General features: G+C 36.5%; 1 protein-coding gene across 8 annotated transcripts in view; it reads left to right on the forward strand.

Moving 5' to 3' along the window:
- Positions 1-16,017, forward strand: part of flt1 (fms related receptor tyrosine kinase 1) — a 165,842-nt gene that overhangs the window by 18,921 nt on the left and 130,904 nt on the right. For all 8 annotated transcript variants that reach the window (XM_072262967.1, XM_072262968.1, XM_072262970.1 and 5 more), the window contains 3 exons: positions 3,602-3,710; positions 4,279-4,496; positions 13,496-13,620. In XM_072262967.1, the coding sequence (XP_072119068.1) occupies positions 4,319-4,496; positions 13,496-13,620 (303 nt within the window). In that variant the 5' untranslated portion in view covers positions 3,602-3,710; positions 4,279-4,318. The remainder of the gene's footprint in view (positions 1-3,601; positions 3,711-4,278; positions 4,497-13,495; positions 13,621-16,017) is intronic.

Here is a 16,017-nt window from a genome sequence, read left to right on the forward strand (position 1 = left end):
TGGATATTTTAGCAAATGTATTTCTGCAACCATATAGCTTTGATACTTTTGTTATCTGTGGTACAGAAAAAATGCTTCAGTTTAGAAATGGAGGCTGCAGGGGGAAGCAAGAGCAAACAGATAACAGCGATTTTGTGTTATAGTTGAATGAAGTAGGTTAATCTATTTTTGTATGGATTGTTCTCTAGAAATTATAAATGGAATGTCCAGAACCTGGAGGTTAGACATGTTTGACACTGAGAATTTGCTATTTTAGGACTTTCCTTACAAGGACCGATGATAGCCTATATATAATTTCAAGTATAATCATACAGTTCAATGTACAAAAATGTTTTCTTTGTGCTTGAATGCAGTACTTATAAAGCACACCCATTGAATTCATTAGTCTTTTAATATGATTAGTTTATGAACAAAACATAGTTCACTTTATATAGTTGGAAACATTTTTTTTTATTTTTGCTTAAGGTGATTTTATAATCTAATCACTGAACTTCAAGTTTCAGAAGAAAATATAATTTATAGCCATGTCAACTCTTTCTTTATACAATTATGTTCATCGATTGCCAAGAATATTCACATTCTTATGAAGTGCATAATAAATATTGTTTCAGTTAACTTGTAATAACATGCATATATAATAAAAATACCAAAGATATCTAGGTTAATTTAATTTTTAATCTGGAGATCATGATAATGATATACTTCTGAATGAGATGGTGTATGCTGGGGTGGGGAGAATGTGAATGCAAGCCACAGATTGGGGGACCAAAAAATCTGGAGACATTCATCAGGTTAGGCAGCATCTGTGAAAAGATAAAAACAGAATTAACATTTCAGGTGCCACACCCTATGCCAGAGATAGGATAGAATGAAAACTAATTAAATTGCAGAGAAAGTGGAGGATGAATGGACAGAACAAAGCAAATACCCATTAGGGTTGCCATGTGGATAAATCTTGATGGAATAATCTTGGAGGCAGGTTAATGAAGGCAGTAAGAGAGAGAACTTAAGGAAAGTAAAAGCTGCAAAATGCCATGTTTGATTCTGTCTTGACAGATGAAGACTCAAGTTATTTTCATGAAATACTAGGGTACCAAAAATCTAAGGAAGGCACAAAATTCAAAGACATTAGTATTAGTTGAGAAATAGCACTGGGGATATTAATGGCACTGAGAGCTAATAAACACCCAAGTGTCAGTTTGCATCCTAGTGAACTGGAGGATGGTCGCAGTAGTTATATGTCCTGGTATTCTAAAGATTATGAGAAGATTAAGTGGGTGGCATGCCAGCCATTTGAAAAGCAGGGAGAGATAACTGGGAAGCAACAGAATAATTAGTGTAGCAGCCAACTCAAATCAAACCAAAATCAAAACAATGCAGATAGAGAACAAATGCATGTCTCTTACATCAGCAACAGAGAAATGCTTTACACTATCATGAAAAAAGGAGATCTGAGCACCTGGGATTAAACAAAACCAACACAGATTTTTGCAAGACATAACTATTGGATTTTTGTGAGGATGTAACTGGTAGAAAAGACAGGGGACATAGGATAATTGGATTTTCAGAATGCTTTGTGGATAAAAATGCAAATGTATGATGTTGGGTCTAGTATATTGGTACTGACTGGAAATAGAGAGTAAGGATAAATGGGTTTTTTTATGGGTGGCTGGTGATAACTGAAGGATACTGCAGGAATTGATGTTTTGACTTCAGTTATTCATAACATATAATGTAGATGAAGAATGGACTAAAACAGCATTAAACTGGATGGGATTGTGAAGTGATTCTCATTGAAGTCAGTGGGGTTCAGAGGAGAAAGTTTAATTCCAACTTGGTACAAAGAGAGATGAAAGGCCAATCATCTCACTTGTAGTATATTACTGTAGGAGTTACTCAAGACAGTGTCTTAGAATGGTATAGAAGGAGGATGTTTGGCACTTGATGCTAACTACTCACTGAGCCAAAAAAAATCCTGTGTTGCTTTTGGTTTCTTTCCCAAAGACCATCCTTCTTTATCCCCCAGTTCTTAGCCCTTTCCCCAGTGGGACATTTCTCTTTAGTTTACTACTCAGGATTTTAAATAATTCAATCAGATCCCTTCACAACCTATTGTGTTACCAGAATATCAACTCCAATTTTGCCAGTCTCCTTACACAACTCATCCTGAAATTGATTGTCAGCTTCCCTAGCATAGGGCACAGTACTACAATTGTGACTCCGCCAGAGATTTACAAAGTACTATCAAGATCTCCTTGCTTTTCTGCTCCATGTCTCAAAGTATAAGGCATAGAATTATAAAGCCTGTACTTTTAACCACTGCCTGCCATGTTCTATAAATTATGCATATATAAGCAAACTTTTTCTATAGCTGATAGAACAGTGCTTTACAGTTTATATGACCCCTTCCCACACTTCCTCTCAACAAGTAACACTCCACACTCTTGATTATTGTTTCTAAAATGTTCCCATTATCATCAAGGTTGAATTCTCTGTTATGTAGTTACTGAGTTTATTTTGGCTTCCTAATACCTGGATAATGGTTAGTTTTATACTGATGTGATAAATAATGTTAATTTATTATTAGTAGTGTAGATTTTTTCAGTTATTGGTGCTGTAGATCATTTTTCAACTACTGATTGAAATACATTATATGTCTTTTACAAATAAGATTCTTGAATACTTGTGAACTTAGAATAGTGTGTTAATAACAAACAGTACTATGTACATACAAACAAACAGATTTTTTTTATTCGAATCAGCTTTAAATTGTAATGAAACCTGAATAAATTATAACAGGAGCTTGAGCTTTTGACTATTGCACCTGTACCTAGGTTAATTATACATCAAGATGATTCTTGAGTCTGTTAGTTCAAGGGCAAAGTAATGCAAAAAAAAAGACAATTTGTCTGACTAAAGACCTTGAATGTATCAAACAATAAATTAAGCTTTCATTTTGTTATACATAATAAACATATTAAATTGAAAAGGATATGGGGGCAACCCTCTATTGAATTTATATTTGTAGCTTTTAGTAGTCATTTTAGCCTTAAGGAAATTCAGTATAATAAGACTTCCTGAATGAATCTATTGTGAATTGCAAACATTCATTGTTTTCATATTTACCCACTATAACTCTCAGAGAACCCTGATATTTCAAGTTGCTGGCATTGTTTCCATATTGCCGCAATTGTGAAACTAATTTAAAAATCACCATCCATTTACTGTTTTTTCTGAATCTAGTAAATTGTCCTCACAACCTTTCTTGAGAGTGTACATCAGCTCCACATTCAGTTCTATATTTAAAATATCCATAGTTATAATTGTTTTAGACCAGTGGTCCCCAACCTCCGGGCCGCAAAGCATGCGGGGGTGCAGCAGTAGCTGGAATGCACCCAGCACATTTTTAAGAAAACATGGCAATAAACAAGCTAATTAATTAGGTGCCCCTGCATGCTTCGTGGCCCGGTATCGGTCTGCAGCCCGGAGGTTGGGGTCTACTGTTTTAGACTAATCAGGAACTAGACACTCAGAGGTGGAATTAAAAAACTTTAGTTTGGAAACTGAGGTGTAAAATGCAGTCTTATCTTTTGTTTTGCAGGATCACCTGATCTCCTTAGCCCTGAACTTAGCCTAAGAGCTAAGCACCATAGCCTAAGAGCTAAGCAACAAGTCATTAAAGTCAATCAGACGCTACATCTGACATGCAGGTAATTTTGTAATACTATTTATACATGGAAGACATTTTAAATATATTTTTCAAAAGATTGTCTTAAGCTAGGTGTTAAATAGAAAATCAAAATGTCTTACTTAATACGATGACAAAACGTTGTCAGAAGACCCCGGCTTTGAATTTCACTGGGTGATGAATTGACCTCCAAAACTGCCATGTTCAGTTTGTCTGCTGTGATTGCATCTTTGACTGGAAGAAGTATCAGGAGGTCTTTAATTCAATCCCTGTTCTAATTGACTGCAGATTGAACATGGTGATAGGGACAGGGGTGGAGTTCAAACTGATTAGCCAATTTAGCCAATTGATGTTTTTATTTATAGATGCTGTACTATCTATATTCTATTGCAAATTTCCAATCTTGATCTAAAATCTCTATATTAATAGTTTTGCTGTATTTAAGCTTCGGCTTGATTTTGTGATTACATATACAGTCCTATAAAATAGGAAGACTGAAGTTTCAATTATATCATAGAAGATAAAGCAGCCTGATTTTTGTTTCAAATGGAAAACTGAACAGTGTAACGTTTCCTTTTTCTATTTCGTAGGGGATCATCACCTATATCGTGGTCCTGGCCAGACCATGTAATGAATGCAACTGAAAGAATAAGTATAATTAACTTTAAAAGTGGGGACCTCAAGAAACTGTATTGTAGTAACCTGACTTTGAGCAACACTCAGCCTAAAGACACAGGCTACTACTATTGTAATACCTCATCTTCAAATACTCAACACATAAAGACTGCTCTCTATATATTTGTAAAGGGTAAGGCAAACATTAGTTATTAATTTACAAACGTCATTTTTGTTTCTGTGAAGTACAGGATTTTTTTGCATTGAATTATTTATTGATGTTAGAAATATTAACAAAATAACGATTAAGTACATGTTAGGAAGTGGGAAACAGACTTTTTATTAATAGTCAATATAATTATGGTTTGCTACCATTGAAGTTTATTCTGCCAAAGGCTGCTGGGACTACATGTTAATGTCAGCAATTGGAGAAGCTGTAAAAACAAAATATCTATCTCTCTCTGTCTGTCTCTCTCTCTCTCTGTCTCTCTCTCTCTATATATATATATATCTGTCTCTGTCTCTCTCTCTCTCTCTGTCTCTCTCTCATTTTCTCCCACTTCTCCTTGAACCCTGCAGTAGTCTATTCCATAAACACCTTCTGCAACAACAATATCAAATATGTTGCATTCTTTTACATGGACATATTAATTTTTTTGTTCACTTTAGTGACAATTTTGAATTGGTAACTACTCTTCAGTTAGCCTTATTCATAATTTTAAAGATTCTATTAAGTCCTTTGCTGCATTGTAAAAGGCTCAATATTCACAATTTTCTCCATAGTTGTTATTGTCATGTTAATTTACATTGTATTGCCATGTTAATTTGCTTCTATTTTATGCCTTCATGTAATATTTTTCCTCATTTTACATTTCTTGCTTATATTCAGTCCTTCATAATCACTTCTTGTAATTGTCTCCAGCACCTTGATCTTTGTACTTTCAATATTTCTTAATCATTAACTTAAGCATTATACTCAGGTTGCTATTCTCAAAAAATTTCTGTTGCTGGCATTGGTAGCATTTGTTCTCTTGGGCTTCTTTTTGGATCATAAAGGAATCCCAACAGTACCTTGCTTTTCTGTCAATTGATGTCACGGTTTCATGACTTGCAACCTCTTTGTCCCTCATTACCTTTTCAGTCATGGATTCATATTCTGCTGTTTGCTAAGCCTCCTAATTTATAACTGTTATTAGAACCCATTGACAACTTAAGTATATGTGGTGGTTCCAGCACTGTTTCTTAAACAGTGGGTAATCCACTTTTTAACTCAAAGTTCAAAGTATGTTTATTATCAAAGCATATACAACCCTGAGATTCATTTTCTTGCAGGATTACTCAGTAAATCCAATAGCCATAATAGAATCAATGAAAGACCCCACCAACAAGATGGACAACAAACTTCAAATACAAAAGGGAAAAGAAATAGTAGTAATAGTAACAAATAAACAATAAATATTGAGAACACGAGATGAAGAGTCCCTGAAAGTAAGTCCATAGGTTGTGGGAACGGTTCAGTGATAGGGCAAGTGAAGTCGAGTGAAGTTATTCCCTTTGGTTCAGGAGCCTGATGATTGAGGGGTAATAACTGTTCTGGAACATGGTGATGTGAGTCCTGGGGCTCCTGTACCTTTTTCTTGATGGCAGCAGCAAGAAGAGAGCATGACCTGGGTGGTGGGAGTTCTTCATGATGGATGCTGCTTTCCTGTGACAGTGCTCCATGTAGATGTACTCAATGGTGAGGAGGTCTTTACCCATGACAGATATTGCAGTATCCGCTGCTTTTTGTAAGATTTTCTGTTCAAAGACATTGGGGTTTCCATATCAGGCCATGATACAACAAGTCAATATGCTCAACACCACACATCTATAGCACAAAAAAATCTGCAGATGCTGGAAATCCAAGCAACACATACAAAATGCTGGAGCATCTTTGGGAAAGAGTACAGTTGACATTTCAGGCCGAGACCCTTCAGCAAGAACATCTGTAGAAGTTAGTCAAAGTTTTAGGTGTCATGCTGAATCTTCTCAAACTCCTAAGGGTGCTGCTATGCTTTCTTTGTAGCTGCACTTACATGGTGAGTCCAGAACAGGTCCCCTGAGAAATTTAATGTTGTCGACCCTCTATACCTTTGATCCCCCGATGAGGACTGGCTCATTGACTTCTTGTTTCCTCCTCCTGAGATCAATAATCATCTCCTTGGTCTTGCTGACTTTGAGTAAGAGCTCGTTGTTGTGGCACCACTCAGCTGGATTTTCAGTCTCCCTCTTATATGCTGATTTGTCATCACCTTTGCTTTTTTCCAATGACAGTGGTATCATCAACAACTTTAAATTTGGCATTGGAGCTTTGCTTAGCCACACAGTCATAAGTGTAAAGGAAGTAGAGCGGGGGCTAAGCACACAGCCCTATGGTGCACTTGTGCTGATGGAGATTGTGAAGATTTTGCCAATCTGAATTGACTGGGGTATGCAAGTGAGGAAATCAAAGATCCAATTGCACAACTCTTTTCTGGTTTGAACGTAACCTTGTTCATGCTCGTTTGTTAGTCCCCACTCATCATTCTGCCCATGCTACTATGTTTATCTAAACATTCAGTGTATTGTAACTTTTCATTGTTTCTCTCTATGTTTAACTCATTTACAGAATCTGGGTGTGGCTGGCAAAGCCAGCATTTATAGCCTTAATAACCTTGAAAAGGCAGTGGTGAACCACTATTTTGAATTGCTGCAATCCTTCTGGTGAACATAATTCTGATGTGCCATTGTGTTGGGGAATCTGCAGGTGGTGGTGTTCTCATGTGCCTACTGTCCTTTGATGGTAGAGATTGTGAATTTGGGAATACTGTTGGACTCGATAGCATGCATTGCAGACTCTGGACACCAGTGGTGGAGGGAATGAATGTTTAGGCTATTGGAAGGGATCATTCAAGTGTGGTGCTTTAACCCGGATTAGCCTCTGTTAAAATCAGCACTGTTAGATTGTTGCATTAAAGAAGGTGACCTAATATTTATAAAGTAGGAGGGCAAAACCAGTTGGACAACAAATACAAAAGTCTGCTATTGATAGTTCATACTGTGAATGAATGAAATTTGAAAAAAAATGCTGAGTACTTCTAATGAGTCTCTTGTCTGGCACCTAATTGCTGTATGTTACAAAGTAGCCCAACATGCCTGAGTTTGTCAAACATTAGTATACTGAATGTTACCTTAAACTTAAAAAAAATCCCCCAGTGTTTTCAGTGTGACTCGGTACTTAGGAAACAGATTGCAAAAGAATCAGAAGTAGAATGGTTCTGTATTGTTTCCTGTGGCAGGACATTGTCTTTAGTCAATTTCCCAAATTAGCTCCATGAGGGCCACTATTTTGCCTTTTTCTCAGGTTTAATGTGAAAAGTTAACTTTGTTCTACATGTGTATATGTACTTGTGCTGTTAAAAATCACTTTTCTTGTTTGCCACATAATTTTATAAATAATTTATTTTTTCATTAGACAGTTGCTGAGTGAGGCAATAAGAATAACATGCTCTATAAATTACTACCATTTTTTTGTTGATATTTCAGCAATTCTGGATATTCCCTCCTCAAAATTGGAAAAATGACATATTCTAATTATCAACATAGTTAACTAATTTACTTCTTTGTAATATTGAGTTCAGATCTGAACCATCTATGAAGCTTCCTTAAGGTTTTCTTAGTTTCTTAGTTGCTTTCCTGAACACTGCTTTGATTGAAAACTCTACTTTTATTTAGTGCAGTCATTGAATTGCTATGAAATCAACAAATCTACTAATATAAAAATAAATAATTTTGTAGCTAATTGCAGGTGTGTTGCGTAGTAAGTGCATCATGCTGTTCATATCAATTACGATATATTTTTAAAAATATTACAAATCCTTTTGCAGAATTTTACAACTTACAATAGACCTTATTTGACAGCAGAAACTTTTAAGAAAAATAATCTTGAATTGTATCCATATTCATTCAGCACTTCTCTCCTTTACACCTGCCTTCAACTCAGTGGGTACTGAAACTCTCATTCACAACTTTGATTCAATAAATCCAGTGATCTGTGACCATTCCTTATATTTCCACTTTCAATAAACATGAACTCCTTCAGAACTCTATTGTCTGATTACTTTTTTTGATTCACCTTATCACACCTAATCATACTGACCTATATTGTCTCTTAGCTTTTGATGCTCACATGTAACCCTCCGAGGCATCTTCTCTCATCTGGTTCAATCTGCCTTCATCTGTTCCTTAATAGTTCCAATTGTTACCTTCCATACTTATCACATTATCACTGGTAGCTGTTGTGCCCCCACTTACTCTCCAGCAGCATCAATTTTTTCATTCTCTCCTCCTCCTCTCCCCCACCTGCCTCCATCTGCCTGTTATCCATTCACTTTTTTCAATCTACTTTTCACCTCCTGCCCCTTCTCCCTCTCGTCTCTATGTTGGCTTTCTTTCCTTTCCATTTTTAAGTCCTAATGAAAGGCCTTGACCCAAAATGTTGACAATTTCTTTCCCCACAGATGTTGCTTCGAGTTTCTCCATCAGTTTGTTTTAGCTCCAGATTTAAGCATCTGCAGACTCTTACATCAATTTCTCATTCCCTTGTTCAAATCCTTCCATTACTTAACCCCTCTTTATTTTTGCAATTTCTTCTCCCATACAATGTATTGTTTTCTGCATTCCTTGTGATTTTCCAGATTCATATATTTTTAGTTATGAGTTCAACCATAAATCTTTGGATTACATTATGAAACTTCTCCACCTCTCCTACTCTCTCTCCAACTTCAAGCCTATCCTCAAAACTTGTAGCTTTAATCAAGTTTTCAGGCACTTGCCTTAATATCTCAAACAAGTAGCTGGAGGAAATCAGTGGGCCAGGCAGCATCTATAGAGGGAAGTGGACAGTAGATGTTTCGGGTTGAGACCCTTCATCAGTTGAATACCTGAAATCTAGATGTCCATTTTCCTCCACAGATACTGCCCGATCCATGGAGTTCCTGTAACTACTTGTTTGTTACTTAAGATTCCAGCATCTGCAGTCTCTTGTTTCAGACTTAATATCTCCTTTGGCTCATCTGAACTCTTGTCATAACATTCTCCTGTGGCGTGACTTATATTGCAATGTAAATATGATTTATTATTGGTTCTAAATACAAGTAATTGTTATCTGGATTGAGACAATTTCCCAGACAGATTACGTTGATGGTAATATATTATCAATCTTGATTTAATTTCAAACATAGGTGAGATTTTTCTTATCCATTGTTTTACTTGGGTCATTGAGGCCAATTGCAATACATCTACTGCTCTGAAATAGCAGATCAAAAACCCACTGTTTGAAATACTGGATCCAAAACAATACTTTGCAAATTAGGGATATAGTCATAACAATATTATCTGAAAGCTAGCTCAAATTAAAAAAGGACAAATTACTTCCTGTTGTAAATTATTTTGTCTCCATACTATTTTTTTAACTCTGGATAGTTTCTATTCAATTTAATATCTTTAATTTCAAAAATCATCAGCTCAATGCAGAATTACAATACCCTAACCATGCCTGTTGCCATGTCTGTCTGTCACTTCTCAGCAGTGATTGTGATGAGGTTAAAGGGCCAGTCCCAAAGGTATAGTTTTGGCTTCAATAGCTGGTGACAGTATGTCTGCATGTAGAAATGCCCAGCACCTCTTCCTAACACTTTGCATGATCTCCACAATGAGATGGTGAGTCTCAGGAAGCCACACAGTAATAATCTTCAATCATTTTGTGCCAATTTTGAATAGTTCACCGGGGAGTAATTACTTTTGCTCCCTGGTAATGACTTTAAGGGTGTGTGTTATGTAACAAAATAACACTTTTTTAAAACTTAAGAACGCAATTTTCCTTCAACGTAAAGAAAACAAATCCAAGCTTTCATCTGATTAAGTGGTCCTCAGGGTATTTTTTTCCTTCTGGTATTTTACTTTGTGCGGAATCAGACAATAGAATCGCTTTACTTAAAATACGCTGATACAGCTAGGGAATAGATCTGTAAGACAAAGTTGGGAATATTCAGTTGGTATGTTATTAAATCCACTGAGAGTAAAAGGTTGGGCTCCAATGTAACTTTGAACGGTATTACCTTTCCTTGGTTTAAATTTCCTTTATTGTGGGACAAAGAGTTTCAAGTTGGGTTAATAATTACATATTTAGACATGATTCAATTAAACTGCATTTTTGCAGTAATAAAATATATTTTTATATGAATTCATAATTGTGTGTGAAACTACTAAATAAAACAGTATAAAGACAACTTGTAATAAATTTGTGGTCGTAAGCTAAGGTCTGGTCATTATTAGACCATAAGACCATAAGACATAAAAGCAGAAGTAAGCCATTCTGCCCATTGAGTCTGCTCTGCCATTCAATCATGGGCTGATCCAATTCTTCCAGTCATCCCCACTCCCCGCTTTCACCCCATACCCTTTGATGCCCTGGCTAATCAAGAACCTATCTATCTCTGCCCTGAATACACCCAATGACTTGGCCTCCACAGCTGCTCATGGCAACAAATTTCACAGATTTATCACCCTCTGACTAAAGTAATTTCTCCGCATCTCAGTTCTAAAAGGAGGTCCTTCAGTCGAAGTTGTGCCTCCTTGTCCTAGAATCCCCTAATCTATTCAGGCCTTTTAACATTTGGAATATTCCTCTGAGATCCCCCTTATTCTCCTGAACTCCAGGGAATACAGCCCAAGAGCTGCCAGATGTTCCTCATATGGTAACCCTTTCATTCCTGGAATCATTCTTGTGAATCTTCTCTGAACCCTCTCCAATGTCAGTCCTTTCTAAAATAAGGAACCCAAAACTGCACACAATACTCCAAGTGTGGTCTCACGAGTGCCTTTTAGAACCTCAACATCACATCCCTGTTCTTATATTCTATACCTCTAGAAAAGAATGCCAACATAGCATTCTCCTTCTTCACAACCGACTCAACCTGGAGTTTAACCTTTAGGTTATCTTGCACAAGGATTCCAGAGTCCCTTTGTATCTCTGCACTTTGAATTCTCTCCCCATCTAAATAATAGTCTGCCTGTTTATTTCTTCCACCAAAGTGCATGACCATACACTCCCCAACATTGTATTTCATAAACATAAGTAACATAAACATAAGAAATAGGAGCAGGAATAAGCTATCTGGCCCGTCGAGCCTGCCCCGCCATTCAATAAGATCATGGCTGATCTGTCCATAAACTCAGCTCCATCTGCCTGCCTTTTCCCCATAACCTTTAATTCCCTTACTATGTAAAAACTTATCTAACTGTTTCTTAAATATATTTAGTGAGGAAGCCTCAACTGCTTCCCTGGGCAGAGAATTCCACAGATTCACCACTCTCTGGGAAAAACAGTTTCTCCTCATCTCCATCCTACATCTCTCCCCTGAATCTTGAGGCAATGTCCCCTAGTTCTAGTCTCACCTACTAATGGAAACAACTTTCCTACTTCTATCTTATCTATCCCTTTCAAAATTTTGTATGTTTCTATAAGATCCCCTTTCATGCTTCTGAACTTCAGAGAGTATAGTCCCAGGTGACTCAATCTCTCCTCATAGTTTAACCCATTCATCCCTGGAATCAATCTGGTGAACCTCCTCTGCACTGCCTCCAAAGCCAGTATATCCTTCCTCAGGTATGGAGACCATACTTTTCATTTGCCACTTCTTTGCCCATTCCCCTAAACTATCTAAGTCTCTCTGCAGGCTCTCTGTTTCCTCAACACTACCCACTCCTCCACCAATCTTTGTATCATTGGCAAACTTAGCCACAAATCTATTAATACTGTAGTCCAAATCATTGACATGCATCGTAAAAGCAGCGGTCCCAACACCGACTCCTGTGGAACTCCACTGGTAACGGCAGTCAGCCAGAATAGGATCCCTTTATTCCCACTCTCTGTTTTCTGCCAACCAGTCAATGCTTCACCTATGTTAGTAACTTCCCTATAATTCCATGGGCTCTTATCTTGCTAAGCAGCCTCATGTGTGGTACCTTGTCAAAGACCTTCTGAAAATCCAAGTACACCACATCTACTGCATCTGCTTTGTTTACCCTATTTGTAATTTCCTCAAAGAATTGCAGTAGGTTTGTCAGGCAGGATTTTCCTTTCAGGAAATCATACTGGCTTTGGCCTATCTTGTTATGTGCCTCCAAGTACTCCATAATCTCATCCCTAACAATTGATTCCAACTTCCAAACCACTGATGTCAGGCTAACAGGTCTATAGTTTCCTTTCTGCTGCCTCCCACCCCTCTTAAATAGTGGAGTAAGATTTGCAATTTTCCAGTCATCCGGTACAATGCCAGAATCTATCAATTCTTGAAAGATCATCGTTAATGCCTCTGCAATCTCTCCAGCTACTTCCTTCAGAACCCGAGGGTGTATTCCATCAAGTCGAGGAGACTTATCCACCCTCAGGCCATTAAGCTTCCCGAGCACCTTCTCAGTTGTATTCTAAGCATGCATGCATAATTTTAATTTTTTCTTATAGCAGTTTAGATTCAACAATATAATTCAAGATGACACTCTTCACTCACTTTAATTAACAACATCCCTAAAAAGTCAGACGTTATAAATGGTACATTTAGACTGCTTATCTGAATACCTTAGCATAGTATTCACCTTGTCAATTTGATGAGATTCAAATTAAACCCTGTTACTGGTAAGCTCGAGTTGACAGACTTTACATTTAAAAAGAAAAGGCATTTAGAACTGCAGTTTGCATATATGATATCACACCACATTCTGTTATGTTCCTGGCATTTATCTCATTTGGAAATGCAGCACTAATAATGGACATGGATATGTAATAGCAGAATCATAACCAGGCAAGCATAAAGTTTTGTGAATTCTCACACTACCTGGTACAGATGAGGAAAATACCTTGAGTCATTTTATATGCTTGATGGTTTATGTTTTTTAAAATTTACTGTTTTAAAGACAGTAACCTTTTTTGCTGAAAAATTGGAATCAAATGTCTGCATTGTTTATGACTGGTTATGTAGCAGATTCTGGTGAATTTCTTTTATTGAGGTAGATAGCTTTATGTGAACTCTAAGTTGACATCTCTCTGTGCCACAAAAGAAATAAAATTCTTTGGTACATTTCAACTGAACATAAACGTTGATTCTTTTCTAGACAAACGTAGTCCATTTGTGGAGCAATACACAGAAGTTCCGAAAGTTGTGTACTTCACGGAAGGAGAAAGTCTACTTATTCCATGTAGGATGACAAGCCCACATTTCTCTGTCACTTTGAAAATGGTAGGTAGGATGTGATAACAACTGAATATTGTTAATATGTATTATCATACAATGCTTCAAAACTCTACTAAGAGATCTTTCCATTCATGATAGTTCGTGCTAAAGATGATTGCTTATTCATCAGATTGATTAAACTGCTTGTAATCGCAATATATGTGTGGCTGTATGCAAATATATAGGCAGTAGTTCTGAAAATGGAAGAAAACTTAACACTTTTTGTTTGTTCTTGATTAAGCTTTATTCAGCAGTTATGCTGCTCTACCAAATCCTGTTCAATTCAAGCATATGCAGTATTCAAAATGCTTATTAAATTTTGTTTAGAAAATTGAGGTTTTACCGCTTTGAACATGCATTCTCATTCTCTTTCAAAAACACATAGAAATAAATACATGTTCTGGTGACGAGCAAGTGTACAAGACGTACAAGAAATGTAGATGTCTTAATCTCCCAGTCTTCCATTCCTACCTAGATACAGGGTAAATGCCAGAAAATGAAAAATGGTAAATGTAACATCCTTGTTCAAAAAAGGAGTGTAGGAACCACTGTTCTGGAGAAACCAGAGTTGATTAAAGCTACTCAGACTTAACAAACTTCATTGATACCTTTAATGAGGTAACAGAAGATTGATGAAAGACATGTGGTAGATGTTGATTTTCAGAAGTCATTTGATAAAGTCTCACACAAAAAATGGGATAACAAAATGGAAGCACATGGAATGAAAGAGCTATAAGTAGCAGTGCAACAAGTTGCCTTGTGAACAGAAAGTTGCGAGTGGTAAGCACTTTTTCATTCTAGAGGGTAGCAGGTAATAAGTTCCCTCGGAGTCAGTGCTGAGGTCACTGCATTTGCATAATATTTTAACGACAGAATGTGCAGGATAAAATCATCAAATTTTTGGATGACATCAGTCTTAGAAAGGTGATAAATGGATAGGACAGTGGTACAGTAGGTAGTGTTGCTCCTTCACACCTTTAGCAACTCTGAAGTTTGCTCATTGGTAGATTAATTGGTTACCATATTTTATCTTGAGTGTAAGTAGTGGTAGGAGAATCAGAAGTGAGTTCATGGGCATTTGAGAGAAAAGAACTTCAGAAAATGAAATGAAATTTTTCTGAGAACTGACAATGACTTGAAGGGCTGAATGGCCTGCTGTGTTTTACCAAATATGAAACAGGTATCCAAATAGTGAAGAAGGTACTAATTGTTGAGAGAGTAATCAGTAAAGTATATGATTTACTAGGATTCCTAAGATATTAAACTGCAGTTACTCTTCCTGAAGTAAAGAAGATTAGAAGATTTGGTAAGTGTACCAAGGTGATTGATTTAGATAGGTTAAATAAAGAAATATTGTTCCAAATAATGGATGAATCAAAGTTCTAAGTCAATTTATTATCAAAATACATATATGTCACCATATACAACTCTGAGATCCGTTTTCTTGTAGGCATTCACAGAAAATATAAGAAACACAATTGAATTGATGAAAGACTGCAACCAACAGGATGGGCAAACAACTGATGTGAAAATAAACTATGCAAATACAAAAAATAATAATAGTAAATAAACAATAAGTATCAAGAACATGAGACGAGGAGTCTTTGAAAGTGAGTCCATAGGTTGTGGGAACAGTTCAGTAATGGGGTGAGTGAAATTGAGTGAAGTTATCCCTTTTGATTCAAGAACCTGATGGTTGAGGAGTAATCACTATTTCTGAACCTGATGACATGGACAAGGAAGCACAGAAATGAACTTTTGGCAAAGTGAGGAAAATAATTTTTATGCAGAGATAGTTACAATCAGGGATTCATGGTATATAATGTTGTCAGTCAGGATTTTCAAAGGAAAACTATGGGATTTGATATGAAATATTACATCTTAAGCAAGACTCTAGCAACGGACATTTCAGTACTGTTCCTCAGTTTAATCATACCATCTGCCACTATTCAACAAAACCAAGGAAAGCACAGAGAAACATTTTAAAGAACAGGAAGAAGTCAGAACCATTGACCGGGAGATTGAATTTAAAAAAAATCTTATTCTGTTCCAGAAATATGTGAAAAGGTTTTGCATATAGTAAGGAGATTTTAAATATATTACTGCTGTTTTCAGGGCAGATCCCTATATAATGAGAAAAGTAAATGACTAAATGGTAGAAAGTCATTCACATATAGCAAAAACAAGATGTTTCATGATTCAAATTCAGTCCTAGAGGCATTAAACAAACTCTTAATATATAATTCCATATATGGAGAAAATAGTTCTCAAAAAGCAATATAACCCACAAGTAGAAATTTCTATACAAGCAGCAAAGCTGGCAGCAGAGAACAGAGACAGAAGGTCTGTATCCTGTGTTGACAGGAAATTTGTGAGATAGGCCCATGTCATGTTTACTACATC

The sequence above is a fragment of the Mobula birostris genome, chromosome 7 (assembly GCF_030028105.1).
Source record: "Mobula birostris isolate sMobBir1 chromosome 7, sMobBir1.hap1, whole genome shotgun sequence".
Classification (NCBI taxonomy): Eukaryota; Metazoa; Chordata; class Chondrichthyes; order Myliobatiformes; family Myliobatidae; genus Mobula; species Mobula birostris.